The following is a 17,793-nucleotide window of genomic DNA, read 5'->3' as shown; positions in this document are numbered from 1 at the left end:
TGCAAAAATCAAGAACCGATATCGTGGTACACAATTTCCTCGCAAATTTAGTTTTGTCTTCTGTTTTGATTGGAGCCACAGTAAGCCAAATTACTAAATATTGGAGACTTCGAATCTGATGAAAACTACTTAGACAGGAAATAGCTTTGGAACAAATCTGAATATTCCTTTATATTACAGTACAAAAGGGTATAAGGCTGCTCTTTGGTACATTGTTGTGTTTTCTGTTATCCTTGCTGTAGGTTTCCTTATTCTTATCTTTCTGAGCTGCAACAAGATTCTAGTCAAATATATTAAGAGTCAACGAAATCAATCATTTCAAGTTCTACAAAGGGAATAGAGTATAGAGCGTTTTTGTCTCAACTCTTGTTGCAAAAATATCTCTTTTATGTTCCTAGTCCTTCAAGATACGATTACAAAAAAATAGTCTTTATTGAAGACAGAAAAATGGCAACATTTGATTTCCGCGAATAAGCATTGGAGATGCAAAGAACGCGAAAGTTTATGGAATGTTGTGTTCTCATGAGAACTATAAATATACATTTACTTTCTAGTCCAGCAAATATACGAACCCACACTGTATTGAGCGAGTTTTCATACTTGACTATTTGTGACTAAGACAGTGGAATAAGGGATAACGAAAACTCATATTGAACACATTCTTCTCCAACCACACTGTCAGCACTATGAAAAGAATGATGACAAACTGAAATGGAAATAAACAAATTCATTAAAGAAAATCCACAATTCCAACTGAATGAGGTTATGTACAACATACAAAATGAATAAAGGACTGACCTACTCGATTCAAAAAATCCAAACAAAAAGGATCACGGCAAAATACTTTACTGATTATGTATTTTCCAATGTAACGTTTCACCTGCAAGAAATGGAACAAATTGTGAAGAATCATCTATGCATCTTATATGTGTAGGGACCTCATAAGTTTCTTTCTCCAATGCGATCCATTCTTCGTTCAAAGGCAGATCGTAAAAACGGGATCCATTTTCCGAAGCAAATTTTTCCAACTTGTCAAGTGCATTGTTTTCCTCAAATACCTTTGCATAGCAAAGCAATGCTACGGGAGATGAGAAAACACCTGCGGCTGCTTTTCGACACTCTTTTGCTCCTTGCAAATGTGGAGCACTGTCTGTTCCTAAGAAGAATTTGCCCTCGTTGTCTTGCATAACTGTCTCCACGATAAATTTTCGATGTTCTTCTGACTTCAGTACGGGACAACAGTACAGGTGTGGATTCAGTCCCTGTCCTAATAAGGCATTATAGTTGCATAACATATGATGACAAGTCACAGTTGCTGCTAAACGAGACGACGGGAATGTTTTCACAAACTGTGCAGCATCTTTAGTAGAAATATGTTCCAATATGACCTTTAACCTAAGTGATAGAGTTACGAAAACCCTGATAACATAGGACTTGTTCAAGTACCTGGGATACTTCTGTAATAAACCTGGCAAAATACGTTCAACAAAAGATGCTTCTCTATCGAAAACACCAACTTCTGGATCCGTACTTTCTCCGTGTACACAGAGAATCAGGCCGTACGCTTCCATAGCTGAAAGTGCTTCGTCTAACTTTTCCAAGTTACTCACACCGAAAGATGAGTTTGTCGTTGCTCCAGCAGGATAGAGTTTACAAGCCCGAATGAACTCACTGCGTGCTGCTTCCTTGATGGTTTCTGATGTCGTTTGTTCCGTCAAATAGAGGGAAAATATAGGTAAGAAGGAAGCGTTGGGAGGAAGAGACGAGAAAACCTCTTCTCTGTATTTTTTAGCAAGAGACAAGTTTAATATTGGCTATTAGAGGGTTTAATGAAAGTTCCGAATACGCAATAGCCTCCAAAAACAGACAAGCGCTTACTTCTTTTAGATTAGGCATGATCAGAGCCTTTCCCATCACTCTTGAAGTGAAAGGCAAGACTGTTTTCAGAATATTTCCTTCTCTCAGGTGCACGTGAAAGTCGTCAGGACGTCTTATCTTGAGATACTTATTAGCCATATGGACTGGAAAAGCTCCGAAGCCAACTTGAATCCAAAAACTACACACATGAGGGAATGAATATTTCTATCCTTTATGAATATCGTTTAGGAACGTTGCTTCAAATTCATTAAGAAAATAGGACACTAGCAACATTTTGAAAGAAACATTTGAAAGGCCATCTGAAACTAACATAGCAACTCCTTCTACACGGATGCGACAAGGTTTATCAAGATGCCTTGCTTATAAGGTTGTTCTGAAACAAATTCTGTCTTGAAGAAGAGCCATGCCATTGACTGCGACAGAAAAAAGTCAGTAAAAGTTGTGTTGGAAGTTAGTAAGGACTGGAGTCGCGTTACAATTCAAGCTTCTCCAAGTCGTTTTCTTCTTGTAAAGGACTCTTTTTGGCATTCACACTTTTTCGTAATACCTCTATTTACCTTTTTCTAAAAGTTATTCGAGAGTGTTTAGGTTTTGAAATAGTTTCGGACTAGTAAAATAAAATGACTCGAGAAAATATAACTCCAAAGAAAATCCAACCACTCCTACCGTGGCATAGCTGTAGGTTACTGAGGACCTCTATGTATCAACAGAATGCCTCTGTTACTATTCAAAAGAGACCTAAAAGTGGGACCACTATAAGTTTCGTACTTGGAAGAATGGCCAGTCTTTTGGTCTACTGAACCTTCCAAAAGTGGAAAAATGCCCAATTCCAGAAAAAGCAATTGCTTCAGATAAACAAAATCAGTCGTTCATGAAATTTCATATCTTACTGAAGCTAAGCATTGTTTTTTACTTCTTCTTTACTTACGATAAAGTTGAGGCAAGATTTGAATTTTTAGAACAAATACCAAATGGACATAGACTGTATTCTTTGAACTTGAGCAACTGTCAGGTTGGTCGTTATTGTCGCTAAACGTTTTCGAGACTTACTTTCGTACCAGGCCATCGGCCACATGAGAGAAAACCTTGAAGACCCTAGTTCGTGGTGTGAACCAGGGAACGGTTTGAATCAGTTTGGTCGTGACTTTTTGGAAGCCGGACTACGTTGGACAAGAACACTTTGTGAGAAGGACTCAGACGGGGATGGCTTATCCAACGGTGTTGAATTGGGGGATCCTTGTTGTATATGGGCTCCTGGGGAGACACCCTTTCGGTTGGAACCCTTAAGCCTCCCTAACGACCCAAACTCGCTTGTTCCTATTCAGTATGATGTCGTGGACTGCCGAACGGACATTATTATGGGTCCGGAGCCTACAGCAAATACAGGAGATTCAATTTTAGGCCCGGTGCAGTCTGCAGAAAGTATCATAAACTCACCTTCCCCTACAGCTACTGCAAATCTTCCTACACCTTCTACTGCAGTTATCGAACCACAAAGCAGTGAAGAAGAGAAAATAGACGAAAATGTTTTAGAAACTACTCCGGCTACTTCTACTTTTTATCTCATCAAGACTCATGCCAGTCTAGGATATGCAGGTTTCATGTTATTGCTTCCATTGGGATTTCTATCATCACGATATTTGCAACCTGTTATCGGGGAAACATGGTGGCTTTATGCTTCTCTTCTTTTCCAAGTTGGTGGCTTTAGCTGTGCTTTGAGTGGTATAATTGTGCTGGCAAAGCATACAAATGATATACAAGGAAGCTCTGTAGCTATGGCTCATAATATTATTGGATTAATTTCCGTATGTTTGGTTTTTCTTCAGTTAGTTAATAGTCTGTTTCAACTTTGGAAATGGAAAAACAGCCGTGGTTGGATATTCGGCTCTTTAAGTCCTGTTATTGCTATAATTGTGATATTCTTGGGCGCAACAGACTCCTTTTTAGGTATCAAGATATTGCAAAATGTGCAAAACTTCGTTCAAAGCATTCAGAGAACCCAATTTATTTTTCTTATTTGGATCACAACACAAATTGTTCTTTTGCCATTAGCCGAACTTTGTATTGTCCTATGGAAAATATCCGGTGGCGATAAACTACGAGAGGCAGACAGTGAAGACATGAATGGAAATAAGGGGCTCTACAGAATAGCTGGAAAGGAGTACTATCCTCTATTAAGGAATGAAAATGATACTCCTGCCTTGCATGTTCTTGAAAATGACAGTGATGATGAAGAATATTCTACTGCTTCGAGATCAATGCAAAGTAATGCTTCCAAAGAAGAGTCAAATAGGAATGGTAATCATGATTCTCTCAAAACAAATGCAGGAAATTCGGATTTGCAGTCAAGTGAGACTAGGGACTTCAGAATGAGTCAACTAGAATCTCTATGGCTGTGGTTGAGGCGACTTCCATGGATTGTCGGAATAGTTGCCGCACTGTGCACTGTTATTTTTGGTTCCATTGAAATCCACGTCATGTCACATATAGACTGAATGGTCTTTTACCAAATTTTCTTATCTTCCATACAAAGAACCTTGTTCTAAAATGTTGTGAGGCAGTCTTGAAATGGTTAGTAGCCTTTGACGGCAAAGTTTCCGTAAATATCACTGACTGGAAGGTTTCGTAATAAAAATTGTACATCTGAAACTGCTACAGTTAAAAGACTCACTTATGAGCTTTTATTTAACTTTATCTGGACTCGATTTAACGGCTAGGATTGCTGTTCACTAAAACTACTCTCACCGCCATTGTTCAGCTCCACTGACGCGTCATCAAGTAGTTCTTCCGTCTTTTTGGGCTTCGGCACAGGAATATATTCTTTGCCCGGAATAATCCTACGGTGTTCGTGATAGAAACGGCGCACTTCCCGTAACTTTTTCCAGTACTGATCAACAAGCTCACGACAATTCTTATAGTGAGCAACCCCTTCTCGGTAATAACACTCCTACAACGGTCTAAAGAAAGAACAATCTATACAAGACCTTTTTACCTTGACTTTCTCCTTTATGTAGATGAACTCTTCGGTCTTTACTTTATATTCTCTTTCCAAATATTTTTGCTATAAAAAGTTACATTTCATTGTCCGATACCGAATTGAAAAATCTCTTACATATTCATAGAACTCATAAGGATCACAATAATCTTGGGAACAGTCTTTTGGAGGTTTTTTGAAGACCTCGTCAAGGGAAGGTTGTCCCATGTTTGTTTACCCAACCACCAATCAATCAATAGTTACCCTTATTCATATATACTCGAATACTTTTCATTTATGCTAATAAGTATGAAACTCGACTATTTAAACTCGTTGAAGGGGTTCAGTTTGCATATCTGACAAGTCTTCTATGCTTGGTTTCTGTCATAGCGTTGTTAAAGTCAATTCATGAAAGCAAAGTTGAATGACTTGATGAAATATGACACAACCGAAAGAAAAGTCCTATTCCTGGAAGGAGGGAAATAGTTCCTAACAATAAGGGTTGAAAATATTCGTACGACAATGTAGCAAAAGTTTACAAATGGGTCAGTTGGGAATATTTTAAGGAAGTTCACTATAAGAAAATGAAACTCAGGTAGTTAGATAAAACGATTCTTTCAATTTACTGTTTTCAGGAGAGACGTGGAGGTTTCCGTTGCTTCAACTATGCCTGCCACTTGATAGGGGAGACTTCCAGGTGGATTACAACTGTATCGCCACAGCCTACACTAACTAGGCTGCGAGCTGCAATCGGAATCAGAAAAGACAGAACAGACACAAGTTCTGTCTTGCTATGTTAAGATAGGTTTATAAATGAAATCTTTCCATGACTACGGAATGAGCTTTCTTCTTCAGCTTTTCATGGAAAACAAGTTGAATCTAAAGGCATCATAACGTGTGGAGCCTACCACCACATGAATAAATCTCCTCCCTCCATTCGTGATTTCGTTTCTCATCAGCTGAATAGTAATCATGACATTCCTTTCAAGCACTTTGGTTGTGGGAGCTCCAAGCAATATCTTTTCAAAGAGAAGCTACGTCTTAATTAAGAGAAGCTATAATTTGCAACCATGCCAATATAGTCGGTTTAAAGCAAGATCTCACTTTACTGTAGTGGCAAAAGATACTTTTTGGACTGGTAAAGTGCCTCCTTCCACTGTGTTGGGTATCGGAGAAAAGGTTCCTTCCGCGGCTTATATCATTTCGTCCGTAGTATGCTTGTTGGTTGGTTCTTATTGCGTCTATGAAAGTAACTTGCTCTCTCCTCTAACTGTTACTACTATCAATCCACTTTATGTTCTTGGCTCTCTATTGGTACCGTATTCCTGGGGATTACATGTTGCTGGTTGGATTCAACTCAAAAACGGCAAATAGTGGTTTGGAATTTTGTTGAGTTTCACTTTGTTTGGGAATTATTTTGGATAAAAAGCGTTTCTTAAAGTCAACGATAGTCGTTTGTCGTCTCCCAGCACCTTTTGTTTGCAAGTCTTTTTTCAAGGTTCTTTTAAAAGCAACGGCTTGAAAGACCGAAACATCAACCAACTTTCGGCTTAACTACTGCAGTCATTATGATTTCAACGATTCCTCCACCAGTTTCAAACATATCCTTGTATTCCTAAAAATAGTCCTATAAAAGAGCTTGTGAAATCGATGCCCTATGAAAAGCGGCCGTCCATGTGCAGAGCGTTCCACGTTACTCAAAATGCACGTTCCACGCACTCGGGACGCATGCCAAATCGAAAGAATTGATTGACGATGGTGAAGATTGGAAGTTTGAGATTTGAGAAAATGTGTCATACACAAGTTGGCGGCAGTATGCAAGTACCTGAGCCTAGAAGGCCTTTTACCTGTTCCTCTGAGAACAACGTAACAAATAGCTTCTTTGAAGAAGCATACAGTGCCTCCTTTAGAAGCAAGTTGTATAACATGGTGGAAGAAATAGAGCAAGAACGAGCTAAGTATTGCAATTCTGCCAATCTGAGTTATATGGATGCTTTTGGCGTCGAAAAGGAAAGCATTGAAGAAGACTATAATAAGGAGGAAGACAGAGACTCTTTATGCTCATTGGATATTGCTGATAATTCAGAAACTTCAAACAGGTCATCCGAAGATTTGCTATGTGACAACTGTAGCAAGAGTCTTATGTTTCTGAACAATGTCTTTAAGTGGAATGATTTGCTATTTTGTAATCTAGACTGTTACACAAGTGCCATCCTGAAAAATCAAAAAGGTGCAGACGTGAAGCACAGAGTTGCCTGTTCATTATCGCCAACGTGGCATAAAGACTGTGTACATAGTGTTCAAGACTAGATGAGTGTATAGAGGTGCAAAAATAAAAAGCTCTATATACACACATAGATATACTAATAAATTGCATTCTTATACATTTCAACATTTCTCATTATAATAACATCAGAAACAAAAATCTTCACTACTTTCCATGGACCAAAGGAATTTAGTCAATAACGTCTTGGAAAAAATTTTCTCGATGGGAACTTGATTCTTCTTGCACCATGCTACAGTGATTCTCGGGTCAAGATAATTAATCTTACTCGTACCAAGAGCGACATTCTTTAGTTCTTCTTTCATTGACATATCCAATCGAATTTTCTCCACACGCTGTTCTGCCTTCTCTATTTGACTAGGTAGATTCGACGTCTTCATTTGTCGAACTTTGGACTCACGTGGAAGTTCCGCAACTCTTTTCCTTTCCGCTTCTCGTTCAATTTGTGTCATATCATTCCGAAAATTCGGTTTAGGTCTCACATACTGAACAACCTCAACTGAATCCTTCTTGTCACGTTTTGCTTTCTTCAGAGCTTGTTCCAGTTCATGAAGCCACTCTAAAGCCTCATCCAACTTGCTCTGAAGACGATTCATCTGTTGTTCATGTGACACTGGAAGAGTACGCTGATGATTACAAAGGATAGCAACTTCCTTGTTCGCTTGATTGTAAAAAGTAAGCTTGTTATTCAAGTCTTCTGACTCAAACTTGCGCTCAGAAAGTAATCGAGCCAGCGTAATAGATGCATTATAAGTTCGAAACACTTTTGCAGACAGACCAGGCATCAATGTTTTCAGATGATCATTCAAACCCTGCACTGTTAACTTATCAAAGATTTCATCTTCAGGTTTCTTGCCTCGCACAAACTCTTTCAGGTTGTAAAAAACAGGACCATCAACAGTGACAGTATTTATATAACGTATAGAATCCTTTCGACAATTTTACATTTCAAAACGAAAAGCATCAAGCAATCAACATAACTTACCTTACCAAGAAAGTCGAATTCAACTGCGTTTGGATCATGCAACGTGATATGTTCAACCCTAAGCGAGCAACAACCAACCGTATCCGCTTCATCTTCATCCTTTTCGTTACCAACTCTCAAAGCTAAGCGGTCAATGAAATAAAGTGCAGTCGACCGTTGGCGCTCTTCTAAACTGTCCGATTGAAGTCCTTTTGTGTAATCTTTACGAATCTCATCAATGTAATTCTTCAATTTCCTAGCCTTTTCATATTTTTGCTGGTCACTTTGTCCTTTAAATCTAGAACCTGCTGATAGCCATACATATTTATAGCCCCCGGTAATACTATCTTTCCAGCCAGCTAGCCACGTGACCTTATTATTATGAATGATTTGGCCCCACCTAAAGTATGCAACGTTGTTATAAACTGAAAAAGGCATGAAATGTAAGTACTTACCGATGACCAGCGATAGGACATTCTGGAACAGGAGCATCTTCTCCAATATTGATGGTAATATCTTCAGGCATTATTCGTTTCTTTACTTTGCCCATGAGAGGATGTTCACCTCTTCCCAAAAAGAGTCCTGGAGGCTCTACTCTAAAGTTTCCTACTTTCTCTTCTTTGCCATCGACAATGGCCACTGTATACTTCTTCACCTTCTCTTGTTCCTCTTCCCTGATTGCCTTCTTCTCTGCTGATGTAAGTGCTTTCTTGGCGTTCTTTTGGGCTTCAAGATGCTCATATATGGGAGTGAAATTAATTTCATCCAAACTCTTCAACTTTTTCTTTTCATCATTTGATAAGTGTTGTTGAAAATCTTCCCAAAAATTCTTACGAAACTGTGGTTTCTTTACATATTCTGTGGCAAGTTTTTGTGCAAAAAATGTAGCGACTTCTTCTGCCTTTGGAGATAAATATATTTCTTTTCCTCTGTATAATATAGGCTTGTTATGAGGAACATATTCTGGTGGAAAAAGGACGCCACTATGAGACAAGGTGGTCCATTTTATAGTATCATCTTCATCTTCTTGGTTGTCTCGTCCCCACCAACGATAATCTTCTTCTTCCTCCTCTTCCTCCTCCTCTTCAGCTTCTCTTTCGTCTTCAGAGGTTCCAACTTCCTTTGGAGAACCTTTCTCTGCACGTTTAGTACCTTTCGCGCTGTCATTGTTCTGTTGAGCTCTTTCAATAATAAATTCTTCCTTCTTCAGCTTATCAAATATTGCGGAGGGACGGGAAACTTCTTCACTGACACAGTCGTTACCGTTTGCCTTGGTCTCTAGGCTCAGGAAACTCTCTTCATCCGTTTTCTGCTTGGATTCTTTCTTCATGCGTTTGTTCTTTTTTGTTTTTCCGGACTCTGTGTCAAAAGTCGTTTCACGTGAATCCTCAGCGCGGGGGTCAGCGAACCTGGTCTTGCCTTCTTGAGTAGCATTTCTTTTTTTCCCTGTCTTAGTCGGCACGACATCTTCGCTTTTCCTTGTACGTCCTGCACGTTCAAGCAAATTAGTGACTACGTTCTCCTCTCTACTAAAAGCCTTTCGGTTCTTTTCCATCGTTACTAACAACTGGAAGAACACATTTACTACACTTACCCCATTACTCTGAGATATTAACTGGTTGAGAGGAACATCTTCTGGAATATTTTCAATTTTCTTCGAAACCATTAGTAGTATTCACTTTTGTGAATATACTATTAGAAGAAGCGATGACGGGCTTCCTTTGAGCGGGCTTCCAATGGAATGAATAATTCTCGTTTCTTGTCCATCACAAGCTGATCGGAGCTCGATTCTTATCTGTTGATTGGGTTTTTAGTGTGGTTTCAGCTTCCAACGTCTTGTAACACCATGAACGCATTTGTTAGTAGTACACATTGGTTTAGAGTACAACAAAAACCTGTAGTCACTTCCCAGTCGTTCGTTTGTGGATCTTCCGGGCAACAGTTAAAAAGACTCGTTATTCGAAAATCATCTCTCAAACCTTTTATCGGGGAATTCCGCAGCAAGTAAGTGGAATTGAGACTTTCAATAGTGACACTAGAGAAACTGATCTACTACTGTAAGCTGTATTTCTCGTTACAACGGTAGGAATGAGTCGAACGTCTTGGATCAACCTGTCCCGGATAGGGTAGGTCTTTAATATTCCTGCTTATGAGAAATAGTTGAACTCTCATTCTTTTAAAGCTTTCTCAAGGTGCTTTCAAACGTCCTTGGTTCTTTGGAGGAGCTCCTCGAAGAATACTCGTTTGGTTTTTTGCTGACCTAAGAGTGCAGGACAACGAGGCTTTGATTAAGGCAGTGCAGAATGGATCTGTCCCAGGAGGTTTAGTACTGCCTCTAGTAGCGTTGCATCAAGAAATGCCAAGAAGTGCTGTCGTTGAATTGAAGACAGAGTTGCAAAGACGTGGCTCTGATCTTTGCGTCCTGCCCAAGTTTTCTACAGAGTCGGTATTGGAAGTGTGCCATAAATATGGAATAGAAGCAATCTACTACAATCACGCCGAACTACCCGACCAGATTCAACTTCAAACTGAAATGATCACTGATTTGGAAAGCAAGGGTATTCAAGTAGAAGGTTTCTGGAGCAACACTCTTGTCAGTCCCGACCAGTTTGCCAACTTGGAAATTTCGGATATGGGTTTTAGGAAGTTTTCACAAGAGGCAAAGAACGTGAAAGTTTCACAGCCACTCAGTGTACCGAATAAGTTGCCGCATGTTCCTGAAGACATCCCAAGACTTTTGGATAATAGTGTTGGAACTTATGGCTTCTCCATAGCAGAGTCTACAGCTTGGTCTTTGTTAGAAACTCATCAAAAGAATAGTTGCAAGGAAAGTGATGGTGCATTTATCTTTCGGTTGAAGCCTTATTTGGATCATGGCTGTATTTCTCCAAGAAACTTATTTGACTCCATGAAAGAAATGAATAACAAGCATACTATTCCTAGTGGCATGTTCCAAATCCTTTATGCTGAATTGTTGTGGAGAAGTTATGTTACTTTTATTTCTCATCAAAGGATAAAGGTAAAATCGCATGCCATTCATAGTGCATGATTTACGAAGCTGTCCATCTTGAAGATGGTTTCCTTGAGTTCCCATGTTTGTGTGATAAAGAGTAATATGGATTTGTTTTATTTTTACGCTTGAAGACTTTGAAAACCAGAAGTCACTCGATGACACTTAAGAATATCTTTTGCACCTTCCAAGTCGCCTTCTCTAATCTTAATATAAGTAGACATTAACAGAGCTGCACTAGAACGTGGCATTAAGGAAAGCGCTCGAGTTATAGCTGCTGCAGCCTCGCCCAATTTGTTCTTCAAAACACATACGGACGATAGATTTACATAAAACGCTGCAGTTCCTGTTATTCCTATTGCTCCCCGTGAGATAATACCGCCTCTTGATATTGAGGAAGGATAGTTTGGAAGACTAACACCATGAAAAATATGGTTAGAAGAAGAGTCCGTGAAACTTGATGGATTGCTTTCTACATTGGGTCTTATTGCATCGGAATTGGAGTTCCAAGAAGAAGCACTAGCTGAATTTGTCCCAGTTGACATTTCTGTTCCAGAATGACTCCACGAATGAATGTTGACCTCACCCAAAGCAGAATTCAAGTTGGAACATTTTTCTATTATTTCAAGAATCTGAGGACTTAACATTTCTAGAGCTTCATCCGGTCGTCCTAAAGCACATAATGCTTCCACTCCATAAAGGTGTGCTAAGAATAAAATTTCAGGAGAAACATGACTCATTTGCATCAATTCCTTCGCTGTTCGTAAAGCCTCTTCAGGGCAAGTCGACAGACAACAATAACATAAAAGTGCCAAAGCAGATTCTCGAATCAAAAGGTCTTCATCATCATGATTACTACAAGTTCCGCTAATAACTTTGCTCGCTGTTGGTTGAGATGTCGTTTCTGTAGTACTACTATTTGTTTCATGCATTGCCTTGGTATTGTCTTTTTCTATTTGCCAGTCTATCAATCTTTCTGATCCATTATCGTTCGATCTTCTCGAAGACTCGATTCCTTGTTCGATTGAATGCTCTTCTACATCATTTTCAAAAGTTACTAAAGTCTGTTTGGATCTTCCCGATGCTATAGTTGCGGTATTGGATGAGGAAATCCCATGTTCTGCGGGGCTTTCATGTTGTTCGCCAACAGATAAGGTTGATGTTGTTACATTAGGCCTTGCTTGTTTCTTATTCAGTAAGTAAAGTGCTGTTCGTGCACATTCGGCACCATATTGTAAAGACAGCAATGGACGCTGCGAACCGTTTTTATAGTCCTCATCGACGACCTCTTTGTTCCTCGTACAAGGAGAATGTATGACAATTCTTCTCCGGGATCCTTTTCCAACTACTTGCTCTACCAAATCATTAACTTGCTTTGACTCCTTTTCGCATTCCATTTGTGCATCAAAACCGACACAACATTCTGCTAGCCTCACCCATAATCTCGCGTTTGTCATAAATGTTTCTGCACATTTCCAAAAAGCATGTGCGGCATGTTCATATTCTCCAAGAACTAGAAAACTTAATCCCATATTATACGCAATAATATCCGAGTAGTTCAGCGAAAGGTGCGGTACTGACCGGATTTCCTTTTTATCCTTATTATCCTCATAAACGGTACTGTCTAACTGCTTCTCTGCCAAAGAAAGGTAAGAGATTGCCAAATTTTGTCTGCCGAGTTTGATATGGATACAGCCAATATTATTTAACAAAATACATTTCATACTTGGAAAATATTCCAAATCATTGTCTGGGATACTCGACGCAAGTTTCAGCGCTTTCCGAGGATTCCCTCGTTGCATCTCATAACGAACCTTCAACAGCAAAGGAGGGACAAGTGATTTCTCCGAAGCCTCGCAGCTACTGATCAAGCTTTTGATTTCCTTCTTAAAAAGCTTATAAGAGCGTAGATTCAAGTAGAGTCGAGCACGATAATAAGATAAGAGGAGCTGTAAATCTTCCTTATCTCTGTTAACAAGGAAACTGGGATAAGCTGAAAATAAGCTCTTCACAATAAGGTTCGGACTTCCATCAACCTCCAAGTTATCATCCTTTCCATCTTCAGGGTCAGATATACTAGGAAAAGTTCTTTCTAAGAAACCAAACACGATGGCCGCCTTGTCACTGCAACCAAGTCGCATATAAACCTAAATTAAACCCTTGAGCTGTTTCGACAAGAACATGAGTTTTACACTTACATCAAACAGGAGCAACCAAACTCTAAATACCAATGCGTCGTCAAAGGCTCCTATATGACTATACAAGGTTTCCAGGAGTTCACAAGACCGCTTCCAGAAGTGGAGCTAAAATGGAATATGAAACTTACCAAACAGAAAAACTCACTGCATACCTGATATGATATAACTGCTTCATTGAATACAGCATAAGCAAGTTCAAACGGAGGATTCTCGGAAAACCAAGGAGATAACTCCGTGCTTCGAAGAGACATGTCCGTCATTTCCTTTTTTCCGTTTAAAGCAGCCACAGTATTTAATACAACGAAAGGATCTTTACAGAGCTCCTTATAGTACAAACACACGGAATAGTTCAGTTTTGTCTGGAAGTTTTCTCAATAAAAGTCGACTATGAAAACTGTTTTCCTACCCTGATGGGGTCTGACGACTCCAATTTTCGTACAATATCTATGGCTTTATCAAGTTCACTGTTTCTATATGCCTCAAATGATTCATCTGCAATATGTTGCGTTTCTGTATCGTCTGATACTTGTAACATGGTCAACAACAAACAGTTCTACTTCCCAAAGAATTGTCGATTTTGGTACACAACGGATTGTCACAAGTTGTTGTGGGAAGCCACGTACTGATGAAATATACCAAGCATAAAAGAGTCGTTTGTTGCTATATACATTGTTGTGTACCACTGAAACAAGGGAAGTGCCTGGAGCGAATGCAAAATCTCTCGTCTTCTTTTCCTTCATCTACTTCTTGGTTTCGTCTTCGTCGTGCATATCGTAGAGTTTGGCCGTTGTCTTGTGTGGAAAATGATAAACATCATTCTGACGTAAGAAAAGAAACCTTGTCACCATTAACGTCAACCTACAGTCCAGTAACTGTACCAGAATCTATAGAAACATCTGCTCTTTCAGACTTGTCCACAGAAGAAAAACACTATGGTGGTCTGAGTTTCGGTAGTCATAAAATACGTATTTATTCAGGTTCTTCAAACACTGAATTAGCAAGCGAAGTTGCCAAGTATTTGGGCAAACCAGAACTAAGCCCTATTATGAGAAAGCGCTTTTCTGACGGTGAAATCTATGTTCGTTTGGAAGAATCAGTTCGTGGTTGCTCAGTATTCTTGTTACAGTCCACGTGGTATGTTCCACTTCTAAAATATGTTTAAGCCTTTATTTACTTGGCTTGCTTCAGTTATCCAGCAAATGATCACTTAATAGAACTACTCTTGATGATTGACGCCTGTCGTAGAGCACATGCTTCACAAGTGACTGCAGTTTTACCCTACTATGGCTATGCAAGAGCAGACCGACTTGTAGATCCAGATACGAAGAGAAGAGAAGCTTTGGCGTCCAAGTTGGTGGCAAATATGATTTGTGAAGCTGGGGCCGATCGAGTTATAGTTATGGATATTCACTCTCCACAAACTTGTGGTTTCTTTGATATTCCCTTGGATCACATATTCGCCTCTCCTTGTCTTGTTGAGTATCTTTTGAAGAATTGTCCTAGTGATATGGTCGTTGTTGCTCCAGACGTCGGTGGAGTCGCTAGAGCTCGTGCTTTTGCAAAACAACTAAACGATGCACCTCTGGCAATAATTGATAAAAGAAGAGAACAACATAATATCGCAAAGGTTCTTAATCTTATAGGAGATGTAAGGGGTCGAACAGCAGTTTTAGTGGACGATATGATCGATACTGGAGGAACAATAGCGGAAGCTGCCAAAAGCTTGAGGGAGAATGGAGCAAAGAGAGTTTTTGCTGTCGCTACTCATGCTGTTTTTTCTGGAGCTGCAATTGAGCGACTTTCCAGTGGTGTGTTTGAGGAAGTCATAGTCACAAATACTATTCAAGTGCCGAAGGAGAAGAGATTCCCCCAGTTGCGCATTGTGAATGTTGCTTCGTTGTTAGGAGAAACAATATGGAGAGTACATGAGGATTCGTTATATTGATAGGATAGGATTTGTATCTATTAAAGTAGAAATCTGAGAACGTGCTTGAAATACTTAGTTTTGGTTTTTGTTAATGGGAAGCGTAAGTTCTCTTTGTCATTGAAAGTTCCCAAATGTCTTTTGCGGTCAATAAGAGTTGAAGTTTATTATCTTCAAACATAAATAACGATAGAAAAAGGTTTCTAGATCTTGAAGTATTTCATGTTTTCAAAACCATGGTGGATTCATAAACATACCAACTTGAAGAACTTTACGGCCGAGATTTCATCGATAATTTAATTTCGAACGGATTCATTTTGCCTACGGAAGCAACAATTGTTGAGTTGATATGGCGCTCAAGTACCACAAAGTTTTTGATGGTTTAAGAGAAATTATCAATATTATAAAACAAGAGCAGGTTTTGAAAGAGGAGAGACCTGTCCACACGCTCAATCCTTTTCTTCGATCAAAGGATTTCTTCATTGTATTGTGTATTACCGTTATGGCAGCAGCCCTCCGATTCGTGTTACAGAACAAGTTGCTTCCACTGTGGTTCTCAAAGTTCGCACCCAGTCGAAGACGAAAAATTTGCGAAAACATTTTCTATACCGTGTTTTATATATTCTCGTTCTGGTATGGCGTTGTAGTTATCACCCAAGAAAACTGGACAATAGACCCTCGAGATACCATTATCAGAGAGTTTTGGACTCCATTTCCGGCTCCTATGAGTACTCTGTTTAGGAGTTATTATCTTATGGAAGCAGGTTATTACTGTGGCGCTTTGTTGTTTCTCTCTTTTGACACGAGGCGCTCTGACTTTCTGGAGTTTGTAATACACCATGGTAGTACTGTATTTTTAGTATTGATAAGCTATATATTTGGATATGTCCGAATCGGACTTTACATTCTTTGTATACATGATGCGAGTGACATTCTTTTATATCTGGCGAAAGTGTTGTATTATGTAAGGTGGAATGCGGATATCTACGTATTTTCATTCTTTGCGATTGTTTTTTATTTGACAAGGTAACAAAAGTTATTTCAATGAGTTTATTGGTAGCTTAACGAAAAGTAAAGGCTGGTCATTTATCCCAGAATCGTTTGGTCAGTGGCTGTGGACTCGTTGCGTATGGTACTGGAAAAGGTATGCGCTTTTGTTTGCTTTTCGTCTTGAAGTTGAAATACTAAAGAACTGAACTTAGCCTTCCTTTAACTATTGGGCTGCTCATTGGCAGTTTTATTTGTTACATTATTTCTTATGTTTAATTGCGCTCATAGTTTTACAACTTTTGCACTGTTTTTGGTTTTCACTTATTCTGAAAATGGTGTATCGTTCGTTATCAGCTTCGACGGAGGCACTAAGGCAGGATGGTGGAGACATTCGTAGCGATGATGAAGAGGAAGACGAAAAAGACGGTTGAAAAAAGTATAACATGTTAACATTTCATACAGAAACATGATTGAATAATAAATTTGGTTATCGTTTGATGTTATGATGTTGATAATGGCAACCCTGTTGTTGTATTCAGAATATTAATGTGGCATTCTTGCCTATGGACCGTACTCCAGAGTTTAGAAATGTTTTACAAACACTTGGTTACGGTGAAAACTTCCCTAGTTGGGAACGAAGGAAGCCTAATTGTAGTGAGTTTGTTGCTTTGGCGTTGGAAACACACCAAAAGATAAACTCAACAAAAGAATATATTTCCTCCAAACGACGAAAGTATCTTATGTTCACTACGGGAAACTTGGTCATGTCTGAAAAGGAAAGAGACTCTTTTGAAGCATATGTTTCGAAGAACCTGAAGGAAAGTTTTTCACTTTTGATGCAACTGAAGAATCTAGTCACTACGGATGATCATCCAAAGGAAGCAAAGGAGTCTTGCTTGCGTGCATATAGGCTTGGTGTTATTTCCTCGTTGATGGAGCTACTTCGGACCGTAGAAGAAGATTTTTCCGCTTTACGTACTCAAAGAGTAGTGAGTATTACAGCCTCCGTAGACCCTCGTATAACTCAGAAGACGAATACAAGTAATAATACAGAAAGACCGTTATCAAGGAAGGCCATTGAGAATTCAAACTCCCGAAACAAGATGGACGAGCTTCCACAAGGTCTAAAAAGTCAAGGACAAAAGCAACTTTTATGGGAAGGAGAGAATCAAACTATGCTACTAGAACTTATGGAAACGTTAGAGCAAGTGAAAAGCGTAGAGAGACAAGCTGTTGAGATAGCTTCACTTAATCAGGTTTTATCTATGAAGTTATCGGAACAAGCGGAGGAGATTGAGTCCTTATATCATGATGCCATACAAAGCCTGGAAAATGTTCAAAAAGGTAATAAGGAACTGAAACGGTTATCCAAGAAAAGCTCGTCGTGGAATTTTTACTGGATATTTTGTATACTTATTGCAACTTTTTCGTTGCTCTTTCTTCATTGGATATCTTAAGCTTTTGAAATGGGCCGATTTCAATTCATTATCAACAATTTTTAGTGGTATACGTTATTTTGAGCGGGAAGGCCGTCGTACCTAGTCGTCTTAGAAGTGTGTTGCCACTCGTTA

General features: G+C 39.2%; 10 protein-coding genes across 10 annotated transcripts; 6 read left to right on the top strand and 4 right to left on the bottom strand.

The window, feature by feature from the left end:
- Positions 1-711: 711 nt before the first annotated feature.
- Gasu_14330 (dihydroorotase) lies at positions 712-2,178 on the bottom strand. The gene is made up of 3 exons (XM_005707939.1): positions 1,879-2,178; positions 1,447-1,814; positions 712-1,395 (listed from the first exon to the last, which is right to left on the bottom strand). The coding sequence occupies exons 1-3, from the start codon at positions 2,014-2,016 to the stop codon at positions 846-848; spliced, it is 1,056 nt and encodes a 351-aa protein (XP_005707996.1). The 5' UTR covers positions 2,017-2,178; the 3' UTR covers positions 712-845.
- Positions 2,179-2,198: 20 nt separating this feature from the next.
- On the top strand, positions 2,199-4,526 carry Gasu_14320 (temptin). Its single transcript, XM_005707938.1, has one exon. It carries the CDS (start codon positions 2,952-2,954, stop codon positions 4,371-4,373), a length of 1,422 nt encoding a protein of 473 aa, XP_005707995.1. The 5' UTR covers positions 2,199-2,951; the 3' UTR covers positions 4,374-4,526.
- Position 4,527: 1 nt separating this feature from the next.
- Gasu_14310 (uncharacterized protein) lies at positions 4,528-5,678 on the bottom strand. Its single transcript, XM_005707937.1, has 4 exons — positions 5,302-5,678; positions 4,991-5,117; positions 4,871-4,939; positions 4,528-4,825 (listed from the first exon to the last, which is right to left on the bottom strand). The coding sequence occupies exons 2-4, from the start codon at positions 5,078-5,080 to the stop codon at positions 4,592-4,594; spliced, it is 393 nt and encodes a 130-aa protein (XP_005707994.1). The 5' UTR covers positions 5,081-5,117; positions 5,302-5,678; the 3' UTR covers positions 4,528-4,591.
- A 10-nt stretch (positions 5,679-5,688) lies between these two features.
- On the top strand, positions 5,689-6,593 carry Gasu_14300 (uncharacterized protein). Its single transcript, XM_005707936.1, has one exon. It carries the CDS (start codon positions 5,825-5,827, stop codon positions 6,224-6,226), a length of 402 nt encoding a protein of 133 aa, XP_005707993.1. The 5' UTR covers positions 5,689-5,824; the 3' UTR covers positions 6,227-6,593.
- Positions 6,594-6,597: 4 nt separating this feature from the next.
- Positions 6,598-9,858, bottom strand: Gasu_14290 (DNA topoisomerase I). The gene is made up of 4 exons (XM_005707935.1): positions 9,695-9,858; positions 8,556-9,646; positions 8,122-8,500; positions 6,598-8,065 (listed from the first exon to the last, which is right to left on the bottom strand). Exons 1-4 carry the CDS (start codon positions 9,764-9,766, stop codon positions 7,265-7,267), a joined length of 2,343 nt encoding a protein of 780 aa, XP_005707992.1. The 5' UTR covers positions 9,767-9,858; the 3' UTR covers positions 6,598-7,264.
- A 10-nt stretch (positions 9,859-9,868) lies between these two features.
- Positions 9,869-11,203, top strand: Gasu_14280 (photolyase/blue-light receptor (PHR2)). Its single transcript, XM_005707934.1, has 3 exons — positions 9,869-10,104; positions 10,163-10,226; positions 10,283-11,203. The coding sequence occupies exons 1-3, from the start codon at positions 9,947-9,949 to the stop codon at positions 11,147-11,149; spliced, it is 1,089 nt and encodes a 362-aa protein (XP_005707991.1). The 5' UTR covers positions 9,869-9,946; the 3' UTR covers positions 11,150-11,203.
- Positions 11,204-11,210: 7 nt separating this feature from the next.
- On the bottom strand, positions 11,211-13,848 carry Gasu_14270 (CCR4-NOT transcription complex subunit 1). The gene is made up of 4 exons (XM_005707933.1): positions 13,715-13,848; positions 13,461-13,667; positions 13,309-13,413; positions 11,211-13,257 (listed from the first exon to the last, which is right to left on the bottom strand). Exons 1-4 carry the CDS (start codon positions 13,841-13,843, stop codon positions 11,233-11,235), a joined length of 2,466 nt encoding a protein of 821 aa, XP_005707990.1. The 5' UTR covers positions 13,844-13,848; the 3' UTR covers positions 11,211-11,232.
- Positions 13,849-13,858: 10 nt separating this feature from the next.
- On the top strand, positions 13,859-15,499 carry Gasu_14260 (ribose-phosphate pyrophosphokinase). Its single transcript, XM_005707932.1, has 2 exons — positions 13,859-14,442; positions 14,497-15,499. The coding sequence occupies exons 1-2, from the start codon at positions 14,018-14,020 to the stop codon at positions 15,251-15,253; spliced, it is 1,182 nt and encodes a 393-aa protein (XP_005707989.1). The 5' UTR covers positions 13,859-14,017; the 3' UTR covers positions 15,254-15,499.
- A 9-nt stretch (positions 15,500-15,508) lies between these two features.
- Gasu_14250 (longevity assurance protein LAG1) lies at positions 15,509-16,733 on the top strand. Its single transcript, XM_005707931.1, has 3 exons — positions 15,509-16,258; positions 16,310-16,376; positions 16,435-16,733. The coding sequence occupies exons 1-3, from the start codon at positions 15,582-15,584 to the stop codon at positions 16,651-16,653; spliced, it is 963 nt and encodes a 320-aa protein (XP_005707988.1). The 5' UTR covers positions 15,509-15,581; the 3' UTR covers positions 16,654-16,733.
- Positions 16,734-16,738: 5 nt separating this feature from the next.
- On the top strand, positions 16,739-17,793 carry Gasu_14240 (syntaxin 18). Its single transcript, XM_005707930.1, has one exon. It carries the CDS (start codon positions 16,786-16,788, stop codon positions 17,677-17,679), a length of 894 nt encoding a protein of 297 aa, XP_005707987.1. The 5' UTR covers positions 16,739-16,785; the 3' UTR covers positions 17,680-17,793.

This window comes from Galdieria sulphuraria (assembly GCF_000341285.1).
Source record: "Galdieria sulphuraria unplaced genomic scaffold scaf_8, whole genome shotgun sequence".
NCBI classification, from domain to species: domain Eukaryota; phylum Rhodophyta; class Bangiophyceae; order Galdieriales; family Galdieriaceae; genus Galdieria; species Galdieria sulphuraria.
This window is presented reverse-complemented; position numbering and strand designations above follow the sequence as displayed.